The sequence below is a fragment of the Anabrus simplex genome, chromosome 5, assembly GCF_040414725.1.
Source record: "Anabrus simplex isolate iqAnaSimp1 chromosome 5, ASM4041472v1, whole genome shotgun sequence".
Classification (NCBI taxonomy): Eukaryota; Metazoa; Arthropoda; class Insecta; order Orthoptera; family Tettigoniidae; genus Anabrus; species Anabrus simplex.
In genome coordinates this window covers 243,090,126-243,116,740 of record NC_090269.1, presented here as the reverse complement: position 1 = coordinate 243,116,740, position 26,615 = coordinate 243,090,126, and the positions used below count along the sequence as shown (strand labels likewise).

The 26,615-nt window shown below is 42.4% G+C and overlaps 1 protein-coding gene across 4 annotated transcripts in view; it reads left to right on the top strand.

The window, feature by feature from the left end:
• Positions 1 to 26,615, top strand: part of LOC136873947 (E3 SUMO-protein ligase EGR2) — a 135,762-nt gene that overhangs the window by 71,321 nt on the left and 37,826 nt on the right. For all 4 annotated transcript variants that reach the window (XM_067147332.2, XM_067147330.2, XM_067147331.2 and 1 more), the window contains exon 2: positions 19,031 to 19,396. In XM_067147332.2, the coding sequence (XP_067003433.2) occupies positions 19,063 to 19,396 (334 nt within the window). In that variant the 5' untranslated portion in view covers positions 19,031 to 19,062. The remainder of the gene's footprint in view (positions 1 to 19,030; positions 19,397 to 26,615) is intronic.

The window sequence follows — 26,615 nt, the reverse complement described above, 5'->3', positions numbered from 1 at the left end:
CATTGTGTTTGAAACTTCTTTGATTATTCAAAAAATCAAACGATTTAATGGTTTAAACGCAGTTTACATATTCACTGGCCGCCAGAGATATAGGAGCCAGGTAAGCACTCGCCTCTCAAGGGAAGTACAAAATAAAAACCTAATTTTCAATGACGACTGTTGCCGATATGCAATCATGAACTGGTAGATGAAAATCTTGTTAGATTACCAGAACTATACGATAGTAAATGAACGATTTTAATCATAACTGAGCGTAGTGGCCACTCTACGGCTATTGCACCCATGGAATTAAGACAAAAGGGTGCACTATGGAGCCCAATTCCGCATTCTAGAGGCGAGTGGGTTTGAACTCGAACACCAACGGGTTTGAGAATGTTTTTTTTCCATTTTCACTTCCAGTCAACTTCTAGGACAGTTTCCATTCATAGACCACAGCCGACTCCTTCCAACTCCTGACCCATTTTTGTTCACCATAATTAATTTTATCTTCGTTAGCTCCTCAATCGAGTTTAGCGTCAAGAAGGGAATCCGGCCATAAAACATGCCAAATAAATTCAACCCACCACATCCCTGACCCTATGTCAGGAAGCGGACTAAGGGGTAGACATGCATTGGCCGGGCTGAGTGGCTCAGTCGGTTGAGGCGCTGGCCTTCTGAGCCCAACTTGGCAGGCTCAGTCCGGTGGTATTTGAAGGTGCTCAAATACGTCAGCCACGTGTAGGTACATTTACTGGCACGTAAAAGAACTCCTGTGGGACTAAATTCTGGTACCCCGGCGTCTCCAGAAACCATAAAAGTACTTAGTGGGACGTTAAGCAAATAATATTATTAGACATGCATTGATTTTAATCATACTTTTACTTTAATTTTAAAAAATTGTCATTTTAACCATCGTCATTGCCAACCATAAGACCTATGGTAACTGTGTGACGTAAAACAAATATAATAATAATAATAATAATAATAATAATAATAATAATAATAATAATAATAATAATAATATAATCTGTGGCCTCATCTACCATGGGCCGGAATTTAGCCATCTAGGTTCCCTGCGTTTCGATTTCGACGTTTCGTTTTACTCTGCCAGGTTGCAGAATAAGCCAGACCCCTCTTGAGCGATATATGGCTGAGTATTAATTAATTTTGTCGGGTGAACACTAAGTGTGTCACCAGAGATATTTTACATGCCGACATCTTACGCGTGGAGTGTCGAAAGAACAGTTTTCCACTCTTCAGAAATATCCGATTGGCTCTGATAGGTTTGAACCCACGATTTTGGGGCCCGGAGGCCGGCACTGTTATAACTATAGTCTCAGACTTAAAACGGATATAAAACGGAAGATAAAAATGACCTTGAAACCTTTGATGAACTGCAGCACTTTTGAAGAATGTTAGCTCATTGAATAATCACCGTTAACCTGAAAATCGGATTAGATGGCGTTAAACGTGTTGAACAATAATCCATTTGATAGTTCTGCAATTTATCTAAATACCTACCGGTGATAATTGAAGTGGTCACTGTTATTATTCTCAGTTAAGGAATGCCAACCAGACTGCTATAGTCCTGGTCTCATAGCAATTTCACATGATAGTATTTTGATAGATACGGTATTAATTAACGTAACTTTTAGGATTATTCATTTTAAAAATATTAACCTAATATAACAAGCTGCATAGTTATAAATTAAAATAAACCAGCAATTAAATTCAACAACTCTTCCACAGAGGAGTATTATTTTCTACCAGGCAATCAATTAGCGGGCACCGCCAAGTGCCGATCTATGAAACTAATCTGATTACAGTGTGGGGACCCGTTTCTCTAGGAGGTAACTATGGCGATGGATCGAATAGGCCGTGGTCTCACAGTTAACAGTTTCTGTCATCATCTCCAGCCAATATTCTTGCATTTTTATCTTCCAGTAAAAATGCCATAATTTTTATTACTAAAAAGGCACCGCTTTCCCCCACCATTACTGTTCTTATAATATCTTAGTATATTGCTCACTTTATGGACATCTGGACTAAGATTATACCAGAGATAATAACGAGAAAATATGCTACCGCGACCTCATAGAGAGAATGGAACGACTAAACGAGGTGACCAAGTCGTCCGGACGGCATCCACTCAAAGGGCTTGTGTTTTGACAGTTGGGCCAAGCGGGGTTATTATTGACGTTATCATTCTTTTCAAGCTGTTCAAACTTCGCACTAACATGGATAGGTTTTCTATGACGCAGGTATAGGGAAGGGTTAGGAAGGTACTGACTGTTGCCTTAATCGAGGTACAGCCTGGTGAAAATGAAAAACCAAGGAAAGGGATGACGATGAGTTTTGAACTCACCAGCTTCGGAACATCGGCTTACAGTATTATTCGTTCGTTCATCTTATTTCAACAGTCCCCTTCCTTGGGTTTTAACTCTTACACAGAAAGCCTTTTTTTTTTTTTTTTTTTTTTTTTTTTAATGCTATGTGTTCGGGGTGTCGACCTATAGAGATCTTTTGCCCCTACTTGCACCATATGATATGAACCTGCGTGTAATTCGAATTGCGGAAGTGTAGTGTGTTGAATGTGAGGAAAGGAGCATTAAGGACGGCACAAACACCCAGTCCCCAGGCTAGGGATATTAATCATTTACAATTAAAAACCCCTGACCCGGCCGGAAATGGAACCCGGGGTCGCTGGGTGACAGGCGGACACGTTGCCCACTACATCGCGGAGCCCGACGCCCAGAAGGCCTACTCCCGCATTTGTTTCCTGTGTTGTTATTTCGTACGTACAAATAGCGCACCTGCTCACATGATCAAGGTCGTGTTCTTCACTATACTCTTAGTTACCGAGAAAACATCTTCTTTCGTGCATCCGTGATTGAGCGTCGACAAGAAGTAGTCGAGTTTTTTTAAATGGCGGAGTAAGTTCAATCGACACTCCATGTCGTACGACAAAATTAATTACGACTCAGACACAGATCGCCCATACAGATCTGCTTTACCCTGCCATGTGGTAGAGTAAAACGGAACGTCGAAATTCATACGCAGGCAGCCTACATTATATCAAATTGAATGTCTGCACGCTGTAACTGAGCCTAAATAATAATTATTTATTACCGAGGTAATTAATGCCTCAATCCAAATGACTTACCATTACTGAAGATGAGCATGAAATGAAATGGCGTATGGCTTTTAGTGCCGGGAGTCTCCCAGGACATGTTCGGCTCGCCAGGTGCACGTCTTTCGACTTGACTCCCGCAGGCGACCTGCGCGTGGATGATGAGGATGAAATGATAATGAAGACGACACATACACCCAGCTCCGTGCCAGCGAAATTAACCAATGTTGGTTAAAATTCCCGACCCTGCCGGGAATCGAACCCGGGACCCTTGTGACCAAAGGCCAGAACTCTAACCATTTAGCCATGGAACCGGACGGGAATGAGGTTGAATTGTATATAAGCAGGAAGGACGGGCAATATGAAAGTAGTCTATGAAAGACATGTCAGCGTTTAAGATCAGAAGTAAAGAAGGTTTGATCAAACAATGTCAGACAAAACTACATGGAAAAGTTCGTCGAAAGTATGCGAAGTAGTCGAGAGCTGAACAGGAGGGTATTAACCCTTTGTTGACAATGGAGGGTTGGTATTCCTTGGAGAATGGGAGGCAACATTCTTATGCAATACCCTATGTTCACACAATAACCGAAGTAGTGACAAAGAAATTATAGTCATAATAATAGTGTTCTTCTTTTCAACTATAGTTATCGAATTAGATACCAAAACGTTTCTCTGAGATTGTTTTTAACGGGTCTCCCTTATTTAAATGCAAAGGGCCGGAGCCAGCATTCGATCCCCCGGAACCTTGAGCACAAGAGGTAAGCGCTTGATGCTTTACTGTACTCACCCGGCCGATTAAGACCTATTTACAGAACAACCTGCGCGTGTATGAGTGTCTTGCTGATCTCAGATACGATCACTACTTACCTTATTATCCTCATGAGGCTTTGCGAACGAGAGGTCACTAAGACCGCTGCCTGGCTAACCAATACCCGTCGTTCACAGTGTTGATCATGTTTTCAAATATAGCAGAACACGGACATAATTCTGTATTATTATTATTATTATTATTATTATTATTATTATTATTATTATTATTATTATTATTACACTGACTGACAGAGCAAATGCAACACCAAGAAGGAGTGGTTCGAAAGGGATGAAAGTTGGGGAAAAAACAGAGACGGCACGGACGAATAATTGATGTTTATTTCAAACCGATATGCAGGTTACACAATGCGCACGGCATCGACTCAGTAGGATGTAGGACCACCGCGAGCGGCGATGCACGCAGAAACACGTCGAGGTACAGAGTCAATAAGAGTGCGGATGGTGTCCTGAGGGATGGTTCTCCATTCTCTGTCAACCATTTGTCACAGTTGGTCGTCCGTACGAGGCTGGGGCAGAGTTTGCAAACGGCGTCCAATGAGATCCCACACGTGTTCGATTGGTGAGAGATCCGGAGAGTACGCTGGCCACGGAAGCATCTGTACACCTCGTAGAGCCTGTTGGGAGATGCGAGCAGTGTGTGGGCGGACATTATCCTGCTGAAACAGAGCATTGGGCAGCCCCTGAAGGTACGGGAGTGCCACCGGCCGCAGCACATGCTGCACGTAGCGGTGGGCATTTAACGTGCCTTGAATACGCACTAGAGGTGACGTGGAATCATACGCAATAGCGCCCCAAACCATGATGCCGCGTTGTCTAGCGGTAGGGCGCTCCACAGTTACTGCCGGATTTGACCTTTCTCCACGCCGACGCCACACTCGTCTGCGGTGACTATCACTGACAGAACAGAAGCGTGACTCATCGGAGAACACGACGTTCCGCCATTCCCTCATCCAAGTCGCTCTAGCCCGGCACCATGCCAGGCGTGCACGTCTATGCTGTGGAGTCAATGGTAGTCTTCTGAGCGGACGCCGGGAGTGCAGGCCTCCTTCTACCAATCGACGGGAAATTGTTCTGGTCGATATTGGAACAGCCAGGGTGTCTTGCACATGCTGAAGAATGGCGGTTGACGTGGCATGCGGGGCTGCCACCGCTTGGCGGCGGATGCGCCGATCCTCGCGTGCTGACGTCACTCGGGCTGCGCCTGGACCCCTCGCACGTGCCACATGTCCCTGCGCCAACCATCTTCGCCACAAGCGCTGCACCGTGGACACATCCCTATGGGTATCGGCTGCGATTTGACGAAGCGACCAACCTGCCCTTCTCAGCCCGATCACCATACCCCTCGTAAAGTCGTCTGTCTGCTGGAAATGCCTCCGTTGACGGCGGCCTGGCATTCTTAGCTATACACGTGTCCTGCGGCACACGACAACACGTTCTACAATGACTGTCGGCTGAGATCTCACGGTACGAAGTGGGCCATTCGCCAACGCCGTGTCCCACTTATCGTTCGCTACGTGCGCAGCACAGCGGCGCATTTCACATCATGAGCATACCTCAGTGACGTCAGTCTACCCTGCAAATGGCATAAAGTTCTGACCACTCCTTCTTGGTGTTGCATTTGCTCTGTCAGTCAGTGTATTATTATTATTATTATTATTATTACAGCAGTCGAAATGGATTTAGCTTGAAAGCTGTTCTAGTCCCCAAAGTGAAGGCTCTTGAATCCCGAACAAGTCCACCATCAATAGACACAGACATATCGACCGTCACTTAAGAGGAGTACTTGGGAAATAAGAACTGAGGTAGTTTGCCGTTGCTTCCCTCATTAAGCCAGAAGGTGCTAATACATTATCAGTCCCCGAAGCCCACTGTAAGCCCTTACAAGCGTCACATCGTTCATAACTGGGACTAGCTGCTTGATGAATGACGTTACTTCCTTATTTTCAAAGTAAAGGATTGCTCCTAGCGGAGACAGAGCACTGCAAATACTCTATAATAACAGTGATGGATATGAGGTTTCCGACTAAAGAACATAAGTTATCTGAAACTTACCCTAAACTGTGTAAAACAAAGCTAGAAATTCTCAGATTTTCCCTTATCATTTATGGCAACCTGGGAGAAGTTAGCACACTCAACTGTTTTCAGACATAAGCTTGGTGCTCTCTCTCTCTCTCTCTCTCTCTCTCTCTCTCTCTCTCTCATTTAAAAATCCAGCACGATTTCCTGTAGAGAAAACTGCATTGTGGACGTACACTCTTCTGTGTCTTGGGTTTAGTAAACACTTATTGGCTGCGGTTCGTGCACCATTAGTTGAAAACTCGTCATCCAAGTATGACTAATCAAAGAGGAAACAAAAAGCTTGAAAGGCACTTATAATACTCTGTTTGGGAAGACACTTCACAATTTATTTTTGTCAATGTGAATTAATGTTCCGTTCATAATGGATAATAACAGGTTCTCCGTGACTTGGATAGAGCACCGTGAAAACATAAGAACATATTCATTGGAGACATAGCATGCTGCCACCGGGCATACAACTAGAGTTCTGTGTGGTGCTGCTGTAGGGCCTACGCGATCATAATTCTCTCTTAACACTCTCACGCCTCGTGTCCACTTACAAGGATTCATGTCCAAAATGTTCACACCCCTCCTCTTCCTGGCCTTTCCTTAGATTTGTTGGGGTCGGCTCCTCGTGTAGATTTATCCCAGTTTTACGGCTGGATGTGCTGATTGACGCCAACGCTATGTCGGGGGATGTAATCACTATAGCGTGTTTCGGTGGTTCTTCGCAGCGTGTTGCGTGGTGTGTTGTTCGTAAGTGAAGAAGCATGCACTGTGACGAACACAAACACCCAGTACCATAGCCAGAGGAATTAACTATATACTATTAAAATCTCCAGACTTAACGGGAATCGAACCTAGGAGCCTCTGAGCCGAAGGCTGGTACGCTGACCTGCCAGAACCAGCATTATTCCTTAAAGGGTATTTCTGGGACAAATAAGTGTTAAACCAGGATAATAAGTAATACATACTAAATATAAAAATAACGAATAACTAAACTACGTTTACGATTACATAGACACCGAAATGTCGAAATTTTCTCCCGTTGTAGTTCTTTCTCATTCTGGTAAATCTACCGGTATGAACCTGGAGTGTGTGAGCACCGTTAAATACCACCGAACTGAGCCGGGATCGAATTCACCGTGCGAGCCATTCAGCCCACCTTACAGTGAATGAAAGTAGAACGGCGAATTGTAGTAACATATGAGAGTAAAACGTGTGAACACTTTCTCTAACATCAAATTAATCAACATTTCTGAATAGGAAATGTAAGAAAATTCAGGCTTAACCTACTTTCCTAAAACGATGGATATATTCGTTTAAATTGGGAATGCGTTGCTGTGACTATTGACTTATTTCATTTGGAGTTTTTGTAGATTAATGTAACGTCACAGAATTGCATAAGTGTATTATTATTATTATTATTATTATTATTATTGTTATTATTATTATTATTATTATTATTATTATTATGCAAAACCCATTTCACTAAAATATCTTGACATATTCTTCATACAATGAATCATTTTATCTTCCATCCTCAAAATACGTAGCGATTTTGAGATAATAATAATAATAATAATAATAATAATAATAATAATAATAATAATAATAATAATAATCGCTGTTAGGAGTCTTCAGTTCCATCTTATTTAACACGATGAGCAATAATAGATATTTTGTGAAGGAGAAAGGGGTTTCAAATGTGATCCCTCTCGGAATTTAAGACTGGCAGGATGGCTAGTATATTGTTAAAATGGTACATGCAGTTCACCTCCATTGGCGGTGTACCTGAAAAGAGCTGCATCACCTCGATGAATTGGAAGACACGAGTTCTCCTGACGGACGGAAGGCTAGCACAATATAACACCGAGACTTCAGTTAAATGCAGGAATCTAAAATGTAACTCCAATTTTGTCTAAACATTCATAAACGGAAATTCAAAATAAAAATGGCATTATCTGGAGCTATAATCGTATATCTGGGTACAATGGTTATATTATTCCCTTTCGTTTTTACCTGTGTTTTACTCTAGTTTAAATATTGTTTTCTCATACTTTCTTTCATGAATGAATGGTGTGTAGACAGCTAGCAATCAGAGAATGCGTGCGTTTTCCGTAGGCCAACTCTACGTAAATGCGTAGTATTTATTTCTTGATCATATTAGTTCAATGTTATTGATATAACAGGGAAAGGTTTATTTTCTCTGACCTTATAATAAATAAATCACTTCCGTTTCTCTGTTTAATTTGTTATAACATGCCCGTAGTTAATGAGCCACTTTTGGATGCGATTAAGACTCTACAAGTTTAATGCTCCTAATTTGTTAGGCGATAGACTTTATTTTAATACATGCTTAAAAATTTTGTTTATGGTAAATTACATAGTAGAACGTGTAGCTAAATTTACATAAATTTCCCCTCCCTTTTTTCCGTCCTACCCAATGAGGTTTGGGTGGAGTAGATAATAACTATTAGACCTCTTGAATACTGCCATATATAGGCTTACATAAGACACACACTTTACACCATATAAGTTATATCCATGCATCTAACACACCAACGCTTTTTCGACGTCATATTCAGACAACACCCATGGAACCGGTTTCCGTCCGTCGAAGACGCTTGCTTACCCCTAAAACTCTCCTCTTGTACACTCGCTTCAGAAACCTACTCTCCAGATGCTTCAGCATACAAACAGTTTGACAAGAAAAGATATACGACTTGCCACTCGTATAGATAATTTGTTTCGTCATTTCTTCTACCTCCTATTAAAAGAAGATAGACGGGAACTAAAATTCTATCGCATGACTGATAGCATCACACGTGTTTCAAGGTGTGTTCCTTTCTTCGGACCTTGATTTATAATAGATTGTGTCACACCACGCGCTGTCGTTCATACATCTGTGGAAATCCCTTCACGTTACCTTACTAATAGACATGTCGATTTAATAATAATAATACACTTTCAGACGGGACCAAGAAATCATTTATGTGATGGGAGCTTTGTTCATCAGCCCGTAGAGTTTTAAGCTTGGAAACTGCGTCGTAATCCGTGCTATTGTGTGTGAAAGTATATAGGAATGGGTCACGTGTACTGATACTTTAACCTCGGTGCTACTCAGTATCTGCTTGGAGTGAGCGTGGGAAGTACGTACTCAGACTGGCCACAACAATAATTTAGAGACACTGGGGTGTCGAATTTTTCGTCCTGCAGAAGTTCCTATAGGTCCTATATGTCAAGACGAGGCTAATTTTAAATAACACCAGAATGAACCGGGATCGAAAGCCAGCATTCTACCATTTAAGCCTTTCAGTTCGATAAGAAATACGCCCACGTCTAGTTTCACACAAAATAAATGAGTGATTTCATTTGGAAATAGGTCGTCTAGATAAAGGAAATTAGATGAACTGTTGATGGTCTGGGACATTGTGGGCCTCTGTGTAAGATCATTCGACTGAATCCCACATTAACAAGGAAAAAAGTAGCTTTGCTGAATACTACGTATGTGTCTTTAAGAATTGGTGTGCTTTGCATCTTTCATGTTTTATATTATTCTATGAATAAATGAATATTATGGTGCGATTCACATTAAGGATGTGACTGATGTCATGTATTTCTTCCTGGAAAGAGGTTCAATTTCCGAAACATGAGGAGATATTTCTTTAAAAATTTTGTACTTTCTTTACAATCTCTTCAAATCACTTGTTTCGGAAAGGTCTCTCATTCCAACGAAAAAGAATTGTAGGGTTATCTGGGTTAAGTTCTTTCTATGACGAAACTAAAACGCAGCGCCATTCCGAGATGCGAAGTTCGAAATCTCTGGCAGTACCGGGAATCGAACCGAGGCCTCGGAGGACGACAGCTAATAGCGCCAGGTACACTGCGGAGGCAGTCAGTGGTACTGGTTGAGTAGTACGTCTTTTTAGTCCGATGGTGATACGATAATTTTAGTCCATAGGAAAGCTTAGTTGTACGGGTAATCAGAAATTATCATTCAATATATTAGCGTTATACATCGAGACTTTACTTCTACTTGACCATAAACCTAACTCCATGGCACTAGAGCCCCGATGGATCTCGGCCTACCATGCGACCGCTGCTCAGCCCGAAAGCTTGCAGATTACGAGGTATCGTGTGGTCAGCACGACGAATCCTCTCGGCCGTTATTATTGGCTTTCTACACCGGGGCCGCTACCTCACCGCCAGATATCTCCTCAATTCTAATCACGTAGGCTGAGTGGACTTCGAAACAGCCCTCAGATCCACGTAAAAAACTCTGACCTGGTCAGGAATCGAACCCGGGGCCTCCGAGTAAGAGGCAGGCACGCTACACCTACACCACGAGGCCGGCAATTCTATTTGAAGGTGGAGAAAATGTTTTTGGTTTTACGTGCTACTCTTAGATTTTTGGACACACCGAAGTACAGAAAACTTTTTTCGCAGGAGTTTTTGTATATGCCGATACATTGACCGACACGAGGCTGGCGTATTTGAGCACCTTCAATTAACATTGAACTCATCTGCGATCAAACCAGGCGCTTGAACTCAGAATTCCATCGCTTCTACCGTCAGAGCCAGTCAGTCTAGCTGATTGGCCAGAGGGTGATGGTTGTGTGGTACTTCATCCATATTGAAGGACACCGAAGTGATCTGCTACAAACGCAAACGCTTTTAACACTTTCTTTACCAGGAGATCAGGTGTTTTCTGTATATTGAGGCAATGTGGATGTAGACAGTTCTTTCTTTCTTAATCTGCTTACCCTCCAGGGTTGGCTTTTCCCTCGGACTCAGCGAGGGATCCCACCTCTACCGCCTTAAGGGCAGTGTCCTGGAGCTTCAGACTCTGGGTCGGGGGATACAACTGGGGAGGAAGACCAGTGCCTCGTCCAGGAGGCCGCACCTGCTATGCTGAACAGGGGCCTTGCAGGGGGATGGAAAGAATGGAAAGGATAGGCAAGGAAGAGGCAAGGAAGCGGCCGTGGTCTTAGGTACCATCCCGGCATTTGCCTGGAGAAGTGGGAAACCACGGAAAACCACTTCCAGGATGGCTTGAGGTGGGAATCGAACCCACCTCTACTCAGTTGACCTCCCGAGGCTGAGTGGACCCCGTTCCAGCCCTCGTACCACTTTTCAAATTTCGTGGCAGAGCCGGGAATCGAACCCGGACCTCCGGGGTTGGCAGCTAATCACACAAACCACTACACCATAGAGGCGGACTAGGTAGACAGTTACTGGTTGAAATTTACCGTCAGCCATCTCTTAAATGATTTTCATGGTTTCCAATTTAATCGGGAATGGCATCATTCTTTTCCGAGCCTCATCTTTTCCAATTCCTTATCCTTCAACACTATTAAGCAAATTCTCCGCTGGAGTGACTAACTCATATTAGGAAAATGACTACGAAGCAATACATTTCCTCTCAACATCTATATCTGGAGATTCATTTCGTAAACAACTGATTTCAAGCAATATTTCCTTGTGCATTGTGAAGCTCATTACTTTCGAGCAACTCATAAAATGTCTCTCACTTTCCAATCTCACAACAGTCTGGTTATAAGTACACTTTTATCAGATGAACGTTTTTCTCTCTACCAGACACTATATTTCAGTATAGTAAACATTTCGTACAGTCATAAGGAGTATGCGCTCCTGCGCTGAACACCTCCGTGGCTCAGGCGGCAGCGCGCCGGCCTCTCACCACTGGGTGCCATGGTTCAAATCCCGGTCACTCCATGTGAGACTTGTGCTGGACAAAGCGGAGGCGGGACAGGTTTTTCTCCGGTTACTCCGGTTTTCCCTCTCATTTTTCATTCAGCAACACTTCCCATTACCATTTCATTTCATCTGCCATTCATTAGTCATTGCCCCAGAGGAGTGCGACAGGCTTCCTACCCTTGCCGCTTGATGGGAGCTTCATTCATTCCATTCCTGACCCGGTTAAATGACTGGAAACAGGCTGTGAATTATTTTCATTTTCATAAGGAGTATGCGCTCTGTTGCGGAGGATGTGAGTACCATATCAGCGTGGTAATGATCGGGCAAAGACTCAGCGTACGCACAGGGGAAGGATCACCTAAGTAAGGATCGTTTTACAAGTGGGTAAAATGGTACTGCCTGAAAAAAAAATATGTTCTTACGAAATATGGATGCTGAGCGTGTTACTCACTGGTGTGGAAGTAGTATTATTATCTAATATAAGAATACGATTAAAATAAGAAGTAGCACAATCTATCTAAACTATTCCCAATTATAGGCTATTATTGCTTTCCTTTATTCCAATTTTGCAATAGAAAATTTCCGACAGATTGGCAGCCTACGATACTGGTGAGACAAGTGGTGCTGGTTGTGATTATTGTTTTAAGAGGAAGTATGTCTATGCAACCATCCTCTCGAAATATTAATCACTATATGTCGTACGATATCGGCATGCAAAAGATCTCCAAAGTCACAAAATGAAATAAAACTCCGCCATAGATCGTCCATCAGATGTCGGTTTCTATGCCATCTGGTAGAGAAAAACGGAACGTCGAAATTGATACGTAGGCAGTACTGATGGCGTACTGTCAAAATTCCTGTTCACTGTAGCTGAGGTCATACAGTTATGTTATTATTATTATTATTATTATTATTATTATTATTATTATTATTATTATTATTATTATTGTTGTTGTTGTTGTTGTTGTTATCACAAGGAAAAATTGAAGAGGTCCGACCCTTCGAAGAATGACAGAATCGGAAAAGTAAGAGAAGGGCCGTGAGGACTCCGTAGCTCACAAACACAATACCATCGGGATATGAAGAGAGCAAGAGTAAATGAATAAAGCCAACTAGGAAAGCTGAATTGGGGAGTCTGACACAAGTGAGGGGAAACAGTGCCAGATTCATATTGGGGTATCGTGGTCGTCAATCTATGCTTGCAAGTTGACAGCTCCTGGGGAACCCTTTTAGTCACTTCTCGACAGGCAGGGGATACCGTGGATGTGTTCTACTGTCTTCACCAACAGACACCATGGTCGTTTCATGATGTATTGTAAGGAGTTCTCTCCCATGGCTCTAAAATCATGTAGCCTAGTAGTGACAGTACCGAAGAGATCCGCTCCCAGAGTGAGTTTATGTTTCTGCGTGTCTGTACAAAGAAGGCAATGATCAGGATTGACTAGACATAAGTCCACCTCTGTAGTGTAGTGGTTATTGTGATTAGCTGCCACCCCCGGAGGCCCGGGTTCGATTCCCGGCACTGCCACGAAATTTGAAAAGTGGTACGAGGGCTGGAACGGTGTCCACTCAGCCTCAGGAGGTCAACTGAGTAGAGCGGGGTTCGATTCCAATCACAGCCATCCTGGAAGTGGTTTTCTGTGGTTTCCCACTTCTCCTTCAGGCAAATGCCGGAATGGTACCTAACTTAAGGCCACGGCCGCTTCCTTCCCTCTTCCTTGTCTACCCCTTACAATCTTCCCCTCTCCCGCAAGGCCCCTGCTCAGCATTACAGGTGAGGCCGCCTGAGGGAGGTACTGGTCATCCTCCCCAGTTGTATCCCCCGACCCAGAGTCTGAAGCTCCAGGAAACTGCCCTTGAGGCGGTAGAGGTGGGATCCCTCGCTGAGTCCGAGGGAAAAACCGACCCTGGAGGGTAAACAGATAAAGAACAAGAAGAAGAAGAGGCCAGGGGGCAATTCGTATGTAGGATTTGGAAATTTGTGACCTAATGAAGTACAAAATATACAAGCAAATATGCCCTAAAAACTAGTTAAATTTGACCTAAAAGAAGTAAAATATGACTTAATCATTTTGGGGATAGATAGGAAGTTTTTTTTTTTTTTTTTTTTTTTTTTTAAAGAAAGCTCTTCCTTGTTTATTCTAGTCTGCATTTTATGTCCTCCTTACTTCTGCCATCGTTAGTTATTTTACTACCCAAGTAACAATATTCATCTACTTCCTTTAAGACTTCAGTTCCTAATCTAATATTTCCTGCATCACCTGACTTCATTCTATTGCACTCCATTACTTTTCTTTTCGACTTATTTATTTTTATCTTGTACTTTGTCCATACCATTCAGCAACTTCTCGAGATCTTCTGCAGTCTCAGACAAAACAACAATATCATAGACAAATCTCCGGGTTTTGATTTCCTCTCCTTGGACTGTGATTCGCTTTTCAAATTCCTCTTTGATTTCCTTTACTGCCTGTACTATGTAAATATTCAAAAGGAGCGAAAACAAACCGCAGCCTTGCCGCACTCCTTTCTGGATTGTTGCTTCCTTTTCAGAGCCCTCGTTTCTTATCACTGCAGACTGATTTTATTACAGATTATAGATAATTCTTCGCTTTCGGTATCAGATCCCAATCACCTTCAGAATCTCAAATAGCTTGGCCCAGTCAACATTATCGAATGTCTTTTCTAACAAGAAACATGCCAAAAAGTGATTAGCGATAATATAGCAGACACATTTATTATGCCAACCGACAGAGCTGCAGTAGGTACGTTGAAACTTTATACATTAATTCAGTAGTATAGCCCTGAGGTGCAGTTCTCGCTTTGTTTTCCTAAAGAAAAACCAAAACCTACCTGTGTCGGTGTGACTTGAAGTAAATAGTAACAGAATACAAAACAAATATGACCTTATAACACTAAAATGATCAAAATATTAAAAATGGCCGAAATATGCGTTAAAATGCAATTTAAAATTGTTTTAAAGAAACGGGGTCAGGGACCCATCATTCACAGTTATTTATCAGATTTCGGTTAAAGTGAGCTCAGGAACGAAAAAATGACTTTTCCCTAATATCCTAACCGTATTCATAAGCTTGAAACAATTATGTGTAAGATCTTAGCTGCATCCGGGAGAAATGGGTTTGAATCCCACTGTCGGCAGCCCTGAAGATGGTTTTCCGTTGTTTCCCATTTTCACACCAGGCAAAAACTGTGGCTGTACCTTAATTAAGGCCACGGCCGCTTCCTTCCAACTCCTAGGCCTTTCCTATCCCATCTTCGCCATAAGATCTATCTGTGTCGGTGCGACGTAAAGCCTCTGGCAAAAAAATAAGATCTTAGCTTGCCGCTGAAAATCTGAATTATCCGTTGTTATGTATTCTTCGTAGTCTGCCTCTGTGGTGTAGTGGTTAGCGTGATTAGGCCCGGGTTCGATTCCCGGTTCTGCCACGAAATTTGAAAAGTAGTATGAGGGCTGAAACGGGGTCCACTCAGCCTCGGGAGGTCAACTGAGTAGAGGTGGGTTCGATTCCCACCTCAGCCATCCTGAAAGTGGTTTTCCGTGGTTTCCCACTTCTCCTCCAGGCGAATGCCGGGATGGTACCTAACATAAGGCCACGGCCGCTTCCTTCCCTCTTCCTTACCTATCCCTGCATTCTTCCCATCCCTCCACAAGGCCCCTGTTCAGCATAGCAGGTTAGGCCGCCTGGGCGAGGTACTGGTCATTCTCCCCAGTTGTATCCCCGACAAAGTGCCTGAAGCTCCAGGACACTGCCCTTGAGGCGGTAGAGGTGGGATCCCTCGCTGTGTCCGAGGGAAAAGCCGACCCTGGAGGGTAAACAGATGATGATGATGATGTATTCTTCGTTTTCCTGCATCGATGTGAAAGTTAGAACCTTGACGGAAATATAGGGAAAAGCATTGTTTTTTAAATGTATCTGTTCCACCGACCCTTACGAATATCTTGGATTCTGAAAATTTATATTAATGTAGTCCTTTATCGGATGAAGAAACGAAAAGAACTGCTGCTTGCTATAAAAGCAAGACAGACAAAATATCTAAGGCGTGTTTCTGTAGTTGTTAGGAGTGTAATGTGTTGTACGGAAACGAGGATGCGTATTAACATGAACACAAAGACCCAGTCTCCAAACCAGATGAATTCATACAGGCGGCTAAAATCCTTGCCCCCATCGGGAATCGAACACAGAGCTCTCTGAACCAAAGACCACTACGCTAACCACTCAGCCAAACAGCCTGTCGTTCGAGCGCTCTTTATCAGAGGTTATTTCATTTTGTCGAGGAAAAAATGCATTAGTTAACACTTCCTTATTCCGTTTTTGATTGGATTTCTTTTTCTTTGCCATGGAACCCCCTTGGAACACCAGGGTTGGCTCGGAAACCAAGATATTTCCAATCAGTGGGGTCATGTGGTAATACTTCGACAAGCTAACCATTGCGTATGATCCTGGCTCAGTCCGGCGGTATTTGAAGGTGCTCAAATACGACAGCCTCGTGTCGGTAGATTTACTGGCACGTAAAAGAACTCCTGCTGGACTAAATTCCGGCACCTCGGCGTCTCCGAAGACCGTAAAAGTAGTCAGTGGGACGTATAACAAATAGTATTATTATTACCATTGCGTATGACATGTGAAATGAAGATAATATTTATGCTTAATATATTTCAGATGTTAACACAAGTCATTGCTAGTTCTTTAGTTTCGAGGTATTTTCAAAACATAATATGAACTCTCAATGTGTTTTTGAAGGGCGACTTAATTGAGTGAACATCCATAACAGAATATGAATCTAATTTTTCTTCTGGGAATATTACGAAACAAATATATTCAATTCAACTGGAGTTGTAGTCTTAGGTCACAGAAAAAGTTTCACTACACTCTTCAATGGAGAAACACACAACAAATTAGAGAATGAGGCACTTTATTCAAATGATACGTGTATAATGCTCTTAACATTCGAATCGTGTGGAGTACTTTCTATTGCAAAGTACTCCTTGTTTCAAGCTCCAGAGAAACTTCATTCCACTTCACAAGCTTATGTTTGTACGTTCTTTGAACAGCGGTGAACAAGCCAGTTTTGAGAACCCTCGGACTGAGGTACATTGTTTAATCTCTAAAATTTCCCTTTACAAAAATGAGCAAATATTTATTTGTAGGTGACGTTTCTTAATGTCTTTGGCGTCTTTGAATGTTTACAGAAGTCTGATGGGTAGATTGCTTGCTTGTTGTTCAAGGAAGACTCCGAAAGTGTTGTTATGAATGGATATTGGAGACCAGGTTTGTGTGTATGTTTCCCTATTATGTAATAAGTAGCGACACTTTGCACTGGCGGGCTTTGAAATTTGAAAGCCTTGACAGTGGCTTCTAGCTGGGCAGGTTTGGGTGGGGGTGGATGTGTGTGGGGGGGGGGGAGGGGGAGAGACACGGATCGAACGAAAATCATGAATGAACCCGTGACGTCATAGAACGTGCCGATAGTGGATAGGAGAAGTGTGCGCGCGGGGGAGGGGTAGGTGGGGTGCGCAGGAACAGTTGAGCGCATGTTCCCCCTCCATGCCAGAGAGCCACCTTTATCAGCCGTGGAGTTCACTTCGTTGACGCAAAAAGCTCTCATATCTCCGATGATGATGATAGTGACTTCTGCTTCGCTGCACAGCGTCATTGTGCTGCCCCTGTCAGTTCCGCCGCGAAACTCAAAGGAGTGACACTGGCTCCTAAGTAAAGTTCCGATTCCAGTTCCAAGTGTGCGTCTGTGATACACTGCACGCCACAATTACACACACAACCATCTCACTTCGGCTCAGAAACCTTCCAAGTAAGAGCAGTGTGTATTAAAAGCTATACATTCACCGAAAAGAACGAGCATTATGTATTTACTGTTACAGTGCAATATAGAATGTGTCTGTTCACTTAAAATACACACACTTACACACACCACATGGAGTTGAGTTTGCCACCCACGTAAATTTAGAAGTGAAGTCTAAATTAGCTCAGTGCACCTATATTTAAACTGGAAACTTGGCGTCGACTTCCAGAGCCCCAAAATTAATTCTTTGCTGATGGTGTCATCGGCACGCTAAGCCAGTGGTGTGCCAAAGTCAACGTCGGGTTACATAATGATACGTCACAGATTAGCTTCTAGTTTATTTGGGGCCTGACTCAGAGCAGCTGCCGTTGCCTTGGCTGGCCTTCAAGAATGACAGTGAGGCCGGGCCCTGCATTGTTGCCACCTGTTCTAATAGTACACAGTAAAGTGACAATATTTAACAATGCCATACCCGCTATGAAATACAACATAACAAATGTGTTCTAATGTTATCAATGCCCTACTATGTATGTTTTCAGGGGATAATGTATTGTTTTATTTGTATGTGTAGTTAGTAGATTTCCTCCCGAACTGTTGGCTACTCTGGTCGATGGCCGAGCGCCTACGGAACCACACGAGCTTTGTCCAGGCCTCTCTCTTTCTCTCTCGCCAGCATTCCACTGTTCGTGACGTCAAGGAGACGTTTAGCGCTCGGCAAACTTCGGCTCGCTTCGATTTCCTTATATGGTGAAGGCAGAGATATGGGTTGATATACTTTATTCCGCTATATTTTTGATACAGTACCAACTTACTGATTTTACAGAAGCTTTTTCTATGGCACATACACAGTATTGATAATTAGGAGACATGGAAATTCGGTGCTGAAGGGAATGACGAGCCATAAGGTCTATATTCCCTAGCTACACTGTTCGAAGTGAGCCGCCACGTTCGGAGCTATATGCAGTTGGTTACGTCATTTTGACGTCATAATTACGCTCTGCGGCTGGAAGGGGAAAGGCTAGTTGGGAGGGGAGAGAGCGGCACAGCGCACGCTCTGATTGGCTGACGGCCCTTATTGCGACTTCCAAATATGGGACAGATGCTTCATTCATAAAAGTGTTGTAGGTTGCGCGGAGCGCGCAGTCTGCGAGCGGCCGTGAAGGTGGAACGTTGTGAGGTGTGTGTACCTCTTCGAGACAGAGAGAGACCTTGACACTAAAGCTCAAAAACCTTGATCGTGTGTTGTTTTGCATCTGTCAAAACTGACGGCCACCGGGTGCGTGTTTTGGTTTCCCCTTCTCCCAACACCCACATCCTGGACCTGTCAGATCCTTTCTTCTTCCTCCTCCGCCACTCCCCCTCTCGCGTCAATACCAGAGTCGACCACGAGTTCGGGGGGTGGTTCGGGAGAAGCGACAGATACGCCACCTCCAGTATTAATCATTGACGAAGACTCTGTGAGTACAAATAGTCCCTCTGGTTCTTGTGTGCCAGGCGCGCCCGCGACAGTCAACCCTCCGGCGACCATGATCATGGACGGTGTGGATACGCTGACCCCACAGCAGCATCCTCACAGCTTCGCGCTCTTGTCCACTGAGTCAGCCGCAGCGGCTGCCCATCACTTCAACCTCAGTTTCGACACGTGTCTGTACAAGGAACCGACGTCTGGCGTCGGATCTACGGCGTGTGAGAGCGGCGGCAGCCCCACGCCGGCGGCGTCTGGAGGCGGCGGCGACCTCTCCGGAGAAGCAGCCACCCCAGAGGCTCAACCCGGCGACCTCAACACTCCGGTCACCACTTCAGGGGACATCCCTTCATTCTTTGGACCGTCCACTGTCGTCGAGCCACCACCAATTACAGGTCAGTCATAAAATAAATTACTAATACATGTTCGTACTATTAACAGCGCTGACATCATTCTCGGTTACGCCACCGTTTTGCGCGTCAGCATGTGCTTCGCATTCCAAGGCCCTCCTCAGTGCTGTACGTTGACTCTCAGGTGTATTCCATATCAACCTGTTGTCTCCTCCTACATGAACCAGTGAGTGTGTGTACACTTCTTGTTTACAGTTTGTTTTGATAGTCACTGGACAAATAAAGCAATGCTTAATGTCGCTGCTTTTAGCTTGAGAGCAAACTGACCACACGTAGTCAAGTGCTGAGTTCTGTTTCGGCGGCAATGTTTCGCAGGTAGCTTGAGCAGGGCTGTGTCTTCTTAAACTATCCAACGACATGTTGTTGATGTTGATGGCTGCTAAATGAGTGTCAAAATATCAAACTAAGGGTGAGCAAGTTATTAATTCTCTCGCGAAGTTCAGCGCCGGTATCAGGTTTCCTAGTCCTTAGCTAATCTCTCTTAATTGTTACTGTCCCCTGTGTTTCTTCTCTTGATATTCTCGTTTCATGTATCCCTTTCGTTATTAATGGGACAGTTTAAGGGTAATTTATAAACATACTTTAGTTATTTCTACTTTATAATATGACATTTCGAATATTATTATTATCATTAAATTTGGACACTGTGTGAATAGTAAACTTGATTAATTGAAACGTTTTTGCTAACATTTGTTCTCTGACACCTTGGTTGTCTGGGAAAAGATCAATTTACGTATACTGAGATTTGGTTAGTTTGAAAAATAATCACCACATGCGTTCCCATACAAGAACTTGAGCTTCTTCCTGTATCTCATCTATCTAATTACTATGAATTTGATAGGCAACACTTGACAAAGAAAAACATTTCAGAATAGTCTATGGATCCCATCCATATTTAGTTTTAACTGTTTGTTCGGTAAGTGTACCGACTGATTTCTGCGAGGTTACCGTGAGCGGTGATACGCAGGTGTCAGCTCTCAACAAGTGTCACGGCCTCCCAGAGTCGCCGACTGATCAGCTGACTGACTCCCACCCACCCGCTTGTGGACTCTCCCGACCTACGAACGGCGCCCGATCAATAGAAAAGTCGACGCTTATACCAGCTAATGTACTTATAATACACACCAAGGCTGACACATTGACCCAACATGTTAAAACTTCTAGGAACATTATAATATAGAAAAGTGTTTTTGTTTTTGTTGTAAGAAATGTGTTGTTATTTTTATATTATGGAGTTTAGGTTTTAACAACAATATTCTACAGATCATTTAGCGGGAGGTCATGTTAATGAAGATCCTAGTGATGTTTAACTGATAGCATCATCATAATATTCCTGATGTTATCGAATGCACATTGTTCCCTTCTTTGTATTAAGTTTGGCACACTTCCTTTACTACCACACAACTAGATGCTTACCGATTTGTTTACACGCTGTGAGTCGTATTATTCCAGTGCACATTTTAAAGACGAAACAGAAAAGGAAAAACGTTGTGCACACCTCTTGACTCAAACTAACGGCATGAGTTCATTTGAAAATATTGTTTATGAGCTCCGCCGGACCTTCGCTGGATGTTGTTCCCTGGGTGCTTCTTGGAACTTGACGGCGATGTGCGCAGAACACTTTATTGCAGTCAATATTTGCTTTTACGCAGGAGACGCCTTAAGGACACTAAGTCCTGCTTACTTTACCTTTTCTCTTTCTGGCAGCATAATTTACTATTTTGTCTTTTATTTCATTCTAATGGCTAGGAATATTGTTTGTTATCTGAGAGAGAGAGAGTTAAACTCTGTTATCTGGCGTCTATCTACGTAGTAATTTCCATGAGTAATAGTGTACTGTACATACCTACATTCTACTAAAGGTAGTTGATTATTGCCCTGGCCCGGAACGGAACCCCTCGACTTAGGTTTACAGTCTATTTCAAATGAAATTTGCGTCCTCCATTATGCTATGCCAGAAGAAAAGAAAAATTGGCTGTTTATTACTTGAATGGACGATATTGAAGCTGTTTTATAAGACCCTTTATGTCAGCGTGAACGAGTAAGAAAGGCACTGCAGGGATAATGTATGCATATCGCTCCATTATCCCTCTATCCTTGAAAACTACGTGATGCGAATGTTAATATGATGCAGCATATACCGTTCTCAAGTGCAACATCAAGAACTTAACATGTTGATGATGGAATGAGAGATGCCTCTGTAGGTAATGCTATTCCCACCAGAGTGAAATTATCTGACCAAGAATACCATATCACTATAAGAAGCAGTTACAGGGTAAATTATTCAAATGACTCCAAAAATTCCTGTAGCCTATTTTCTGAGCAAAGGCTCAAGACTTGTATTCTATTTCCTCACCGCCCTTCATAACCGAACTTCGAGTTTCGTTCCGACTTTCGGTAGCAGAAACTCCCTTCCCAGTCCTTGATCCAATTACTAACAAATCTACAATGACAGATAATCTGCTGTCAATCACATAAAGGAAATAAGATGCTAAACCTGGTGATTGGAAGATATCTTTATTCTAAGAGAACGAACAACATAACAACAAAAATGTACACTATAAACTTTCACAGAATCAATAATAGTCTACTTTGTGTTTCACTAATATTGGTCTTACAACAAGCAAACCTTAAGTGCAGGAGACAAGCCTTAACTGCGCTGCTCGGTCGATCTATCTAGATCAGTAGACTGTATTATTATTATTATTATTATTATTATTATTATTATTATTATTATTATTATTATTATTATTATTATTATTATTATTATTATTATTATTATTATTATTATTATTATTATCCCACAGGCAATAAAATGATGTGTGCTTCACATTATTTTTTTCCGAAAAAATCCCTGATGCAATGTCTGAACCTTTTCTTCTCAAATGTTATGCATTGTCCTTGAAACAAGAGCTTGATATATATATATCAATATTGAAGATACAGCCGAACCCGTCCTGGGATCTCCCGGCATTAAAAGCCATACGCCATTTCATTTAATTTTGAGGATACGTTGGTTAAAATGCTGTATTCACCGGGTGTCATGGAAGCAGGCCTGCAGTGTGTCTGGTTCCCTTTTATTCAAATGTTGACTGTTTGCTACATCCTTCAACACTGCGTGAGACTGAACATGATCTGGATTGTGGCTGAATAACCTGTGGATAGCTCAATATATCTCGAGGAGAGCAACAACCTGCTGCACACAACTTCACTTAAGTTTCACTGAAAGTGGTGATTTTTTATTTTATTTTTTTCTTCCTCCAGTCTCGAGTAGACATTATCCCTCAAAGTTCCTAAAGTTCCTTTCGTCCTTCACAATATGACATATTAATAGTCACATCGATCGATCGACTGCCTATAGTTCCCTAAGGTGCTGGACTTCTACGTTCGAAGTTGAGTGGTCGAATCCCAACCGACTGAATATAAGGATCCTTGTATATTTACGATATTTAAAGGAATCCAGCATGTATTAAAATCTGAGGTAATTGAAGATGCAACGTTTATATTACTGAAATTTCCAGAAAGAAATTCAGCTTGACCAGTATGCTCGAATGAGTCCTGTGATTAAGGCATTGGGTTCTTAACTGAGAATCCAGCTGTAGCTACAATAACATTCTCCTCTCTTCCATGTAGCTCTTGCTCTGTTCAATTATCTGTAGAACAGAGTGCCGGAGATATTTCCTTCATCAGTGGACGTATGTGCGAATGGTGCTGACAATGCTGTTGTGCTGAACATGAAGAAAAGACGGAGGCTTAACCTTCACATCTCCATTGGTTAACAGGCTATGTTTACACATGGATAAATCGACTTATATTCTTTTACCTGCTCCCCGAAAGAGATTTGCTTACTTTCCTAAAAGAAGAGAATATATTACCCACCTGTTTAGTAACGCTCCTCCTTTAGGGATAAGAAGCTGCAATCCAGATTCGGCAACTGTGGCCATCCTCAGAGGCAACGCCTCAGCCTGCGACTTCCCGCGTTTTCTTTTACTCTCCTTCCGGTCAATTTCTAAAACAGGAAAATTCCTTATTGCCAATTCCTAGACCTCATATCACACCCCTAGCTCCAAACATAGCAACTATAACACCACAAGATGTATGATTCAGTTGTGTGGAATGTGTCAACAAAACTCCTCCAAAATGCGTGCTCCTCTAAAAAAGCGGTGGATATTCCTAAAACTCAAGACACCGCTTGACGTGAGCGAACGGCAAGTGAGAGAGAAGCATTGTTTTAGGCCCTTATCTAGGATGTAGAAAGTTCCAAGGCCACTGAGGATTTCGTTCATGACCTTGACCTACATTTGTTTGTACAATTAATAATACTATATCACTGTTGGACAATGAGCATCTTGTCATCGATCAACCATTAACCTCCAAGATAACTCTCCGAAGTCAACAGTTATAATTTGGTTTAAGGAGGAACTCATCAAAGTTTATAATTAATTGGTTATTGTGATTAATTTGGACAAATACAAGATGTAAGACGCTATACAGTTTTGACACTTCATATAGGATATCAGTTTCCATAAATCTAGTTTAATAAACACCGTCTCTGCGGTCATAAGCTCTCTATTGTCCGGGTCCACGACTATATGGTTAGCGTGTTGGCCTTTGATCCAGAGGGTCCCGGGTTCGATTCCCGGCCATGTCGGGGATTTTAACCTGAATTGTTAATTCCGACGGCTCGGGGGCTGGGTCTTTGTGCCACCTTCATCGTTAGCATTCATCATAGGTAGGGCCATAACCTCATAGATGCGCAGGTCGTTTATACGACGTCAGCTCAAAAGACCTGCACCAGGCCTCTTCGGAGGCCACGCGCATTATTATATCTCTATTGAAGGAATAGACCTATTTCAAGGGATTCAAAGGTAATTACTAGTTCTAATAGTCTTGATGTTATGCCTTTATAAACAGCAAACGCCGCCACTATTCAAAGTAACTCCATGAAGATGCGAAATAGTGTCTCCTCAAGTTGTGATTATTGACACGAAATCCTCCCATAGAAGCAAGTGGCATTGTATTTAATGGTAGGTTGTTTATTTATTTATTTATTTATTTATTTATTTATTTATTTATTTATTTATTTATTTATTTCGACTTCCCTAAATGGAGATTGCTCCTGTGAACAATTATACAAAAAACACGATCGATTTAAAAAGTAATCGTGAGTTGATTAAATAATGGTTGGTAAACACATTTGTTGCTTTAAAAAGTTTGGAAGATACGGTTCTTCAGGATTTGGATCGAATATTTCAAGGCAATCACTGTAACTTCTCTTATTATTGCGTGACCGATTTGCAGAACTTAACGGAAAAGAGAGGAATAGTTCCTATAACGCCAATCATTAATCCATTATTTCATCTGATTACGTCCATGAATGGAAAAGGTCTTATCAATTTCAAAATGTTCTTGACATTCCTCCTCATCCGTTACTGATTCTAATAAACAATGTATTCATTTTTAAAGAAGTTATAATCTGAGCGGAATGTACGTGCAGTTGATATCCACATCTGAATCAATAAGAAGACAGTTGTAGAGCATTTCCGAAGAAACTTTTGATATGAAATGGATATGCGCGATCTGACTATTTCATCTTCTAAATTAGTTTAAATCTTTATTAAATAAATTGTAATGTTTTAAATGAAAGATCTAAGGACACATTGGATTTTCAATGTATTCTGTAACGTGTATATCAGCCCTCTATAAGGTGTACCGTACTGACGGAGGACGTCTTACACATGTGAGCATTGGGTGTTAACGGAAGTCAATCCCACTGTCTTTATCGTCAACTATCCTGACCAAGATACGTCCTGAATTGTCCTCACTAGTCCCTGAGGAGGATCATTAAGCATAACAAATAAACCTGAGATTGTTAGGCTTGCCTAAAGAGGAGGTAATGGTGTTTCAAGTGAAACAAAAGCGTACATTTTCTTGATTTGGAACCTTGGGCCTCCTATAGAAGTACAGTACTCAAGGATCACTCTTCATCCTACCTGCCCATGCAGGTTGTGTTCTTTTATACATTAAACAAGGTTTCAGAAGTCTCGTAGCATTTGCCACTTTTGGTTGAAGGGATGGGAAGAGGAAGCCGAGGTAGAAGTTGTCCAGGAAGAGAGAATGCGGCAGGGCAGCCTTGGCCAGCACAGAGAAGCAGTGACCCACAAGACAGAAATACCCCGAGCCCACTCGTCTAGCTCGCTTGCGTGGGTGAGGAGACCCTTTCAGTTTACATCAGCTTGCTCTCTCCTATCGTGCTCGCGACCGTTAAAATAACTTGCACACTGAAATCGAAACAGTCGCTCGTTCACCGTGACATACCAACAGAACGTGCATTATTGCTGTAATTAAAACGACTGCACGAATCACAGAGGAGAAATGTTTGATTTACCAACTGGAAGGTCGTAGTTCCGATTTCCCATCGAGAGGTGGCTATTTTAAAACTAACCGGCATCTTCAAAGAGGGAACGCTTATAGAATCAGCACCCGACAAGGGCGTTTTAGATGAAAGAAATATTCTGAAGCTATAGAGGTAATTTTCACGTACGAATATCACCGAACTGATGTGAAACCAACAAGTTAATTATCATAAAATTAATAAAATGTAAGGTAAATTCGTGTCCTCGTTCCGAGGAGGTGCAGCTATTCTGCAAACCTTAAATTTTTGGCAGTGCCGGGAATCGAACCCGGGCCACCGAAGACGGCAGCTAATATCGCTAATCGTTACACTACGGAGTCAGGCTAACGAAACGTGGAACACGAAGTTCGACCCCTTGAAAAATGAAAGAGTCGCAAAAAGAAGTGATGTGAATGATGGAATAATGTATGACCCATAACCGATAGCTTGAAGGACTATATCTCTCGCTACCGGCGTAGAAAGAGAGCATGAGTTAACCAAGAGGGACTGAGTAGGATACATAAAAGAGAGGAGCCTTCCACTAGTAAGTGTAAGTAGTGTTTGAATCCCTCAGATGATGTGGCAGTGTCTCAGAAGCTATGCTACGGTACACGAAGACAGTTCTCTGAATACTGACTGCCTCTCCCCTTATCTTACTCTACCATCGAATTAATATTTTGAACTCGCTGTTATCTGACTGCAATTCATTTCACACAGAGAAGGCCAGATTTTTAATTACGGCTGGATAGTGGTGGCAATTATTGTTCTAAGGGGAACAACAGCCAGAAGAGAAAAAGTGCAAAGAATAAG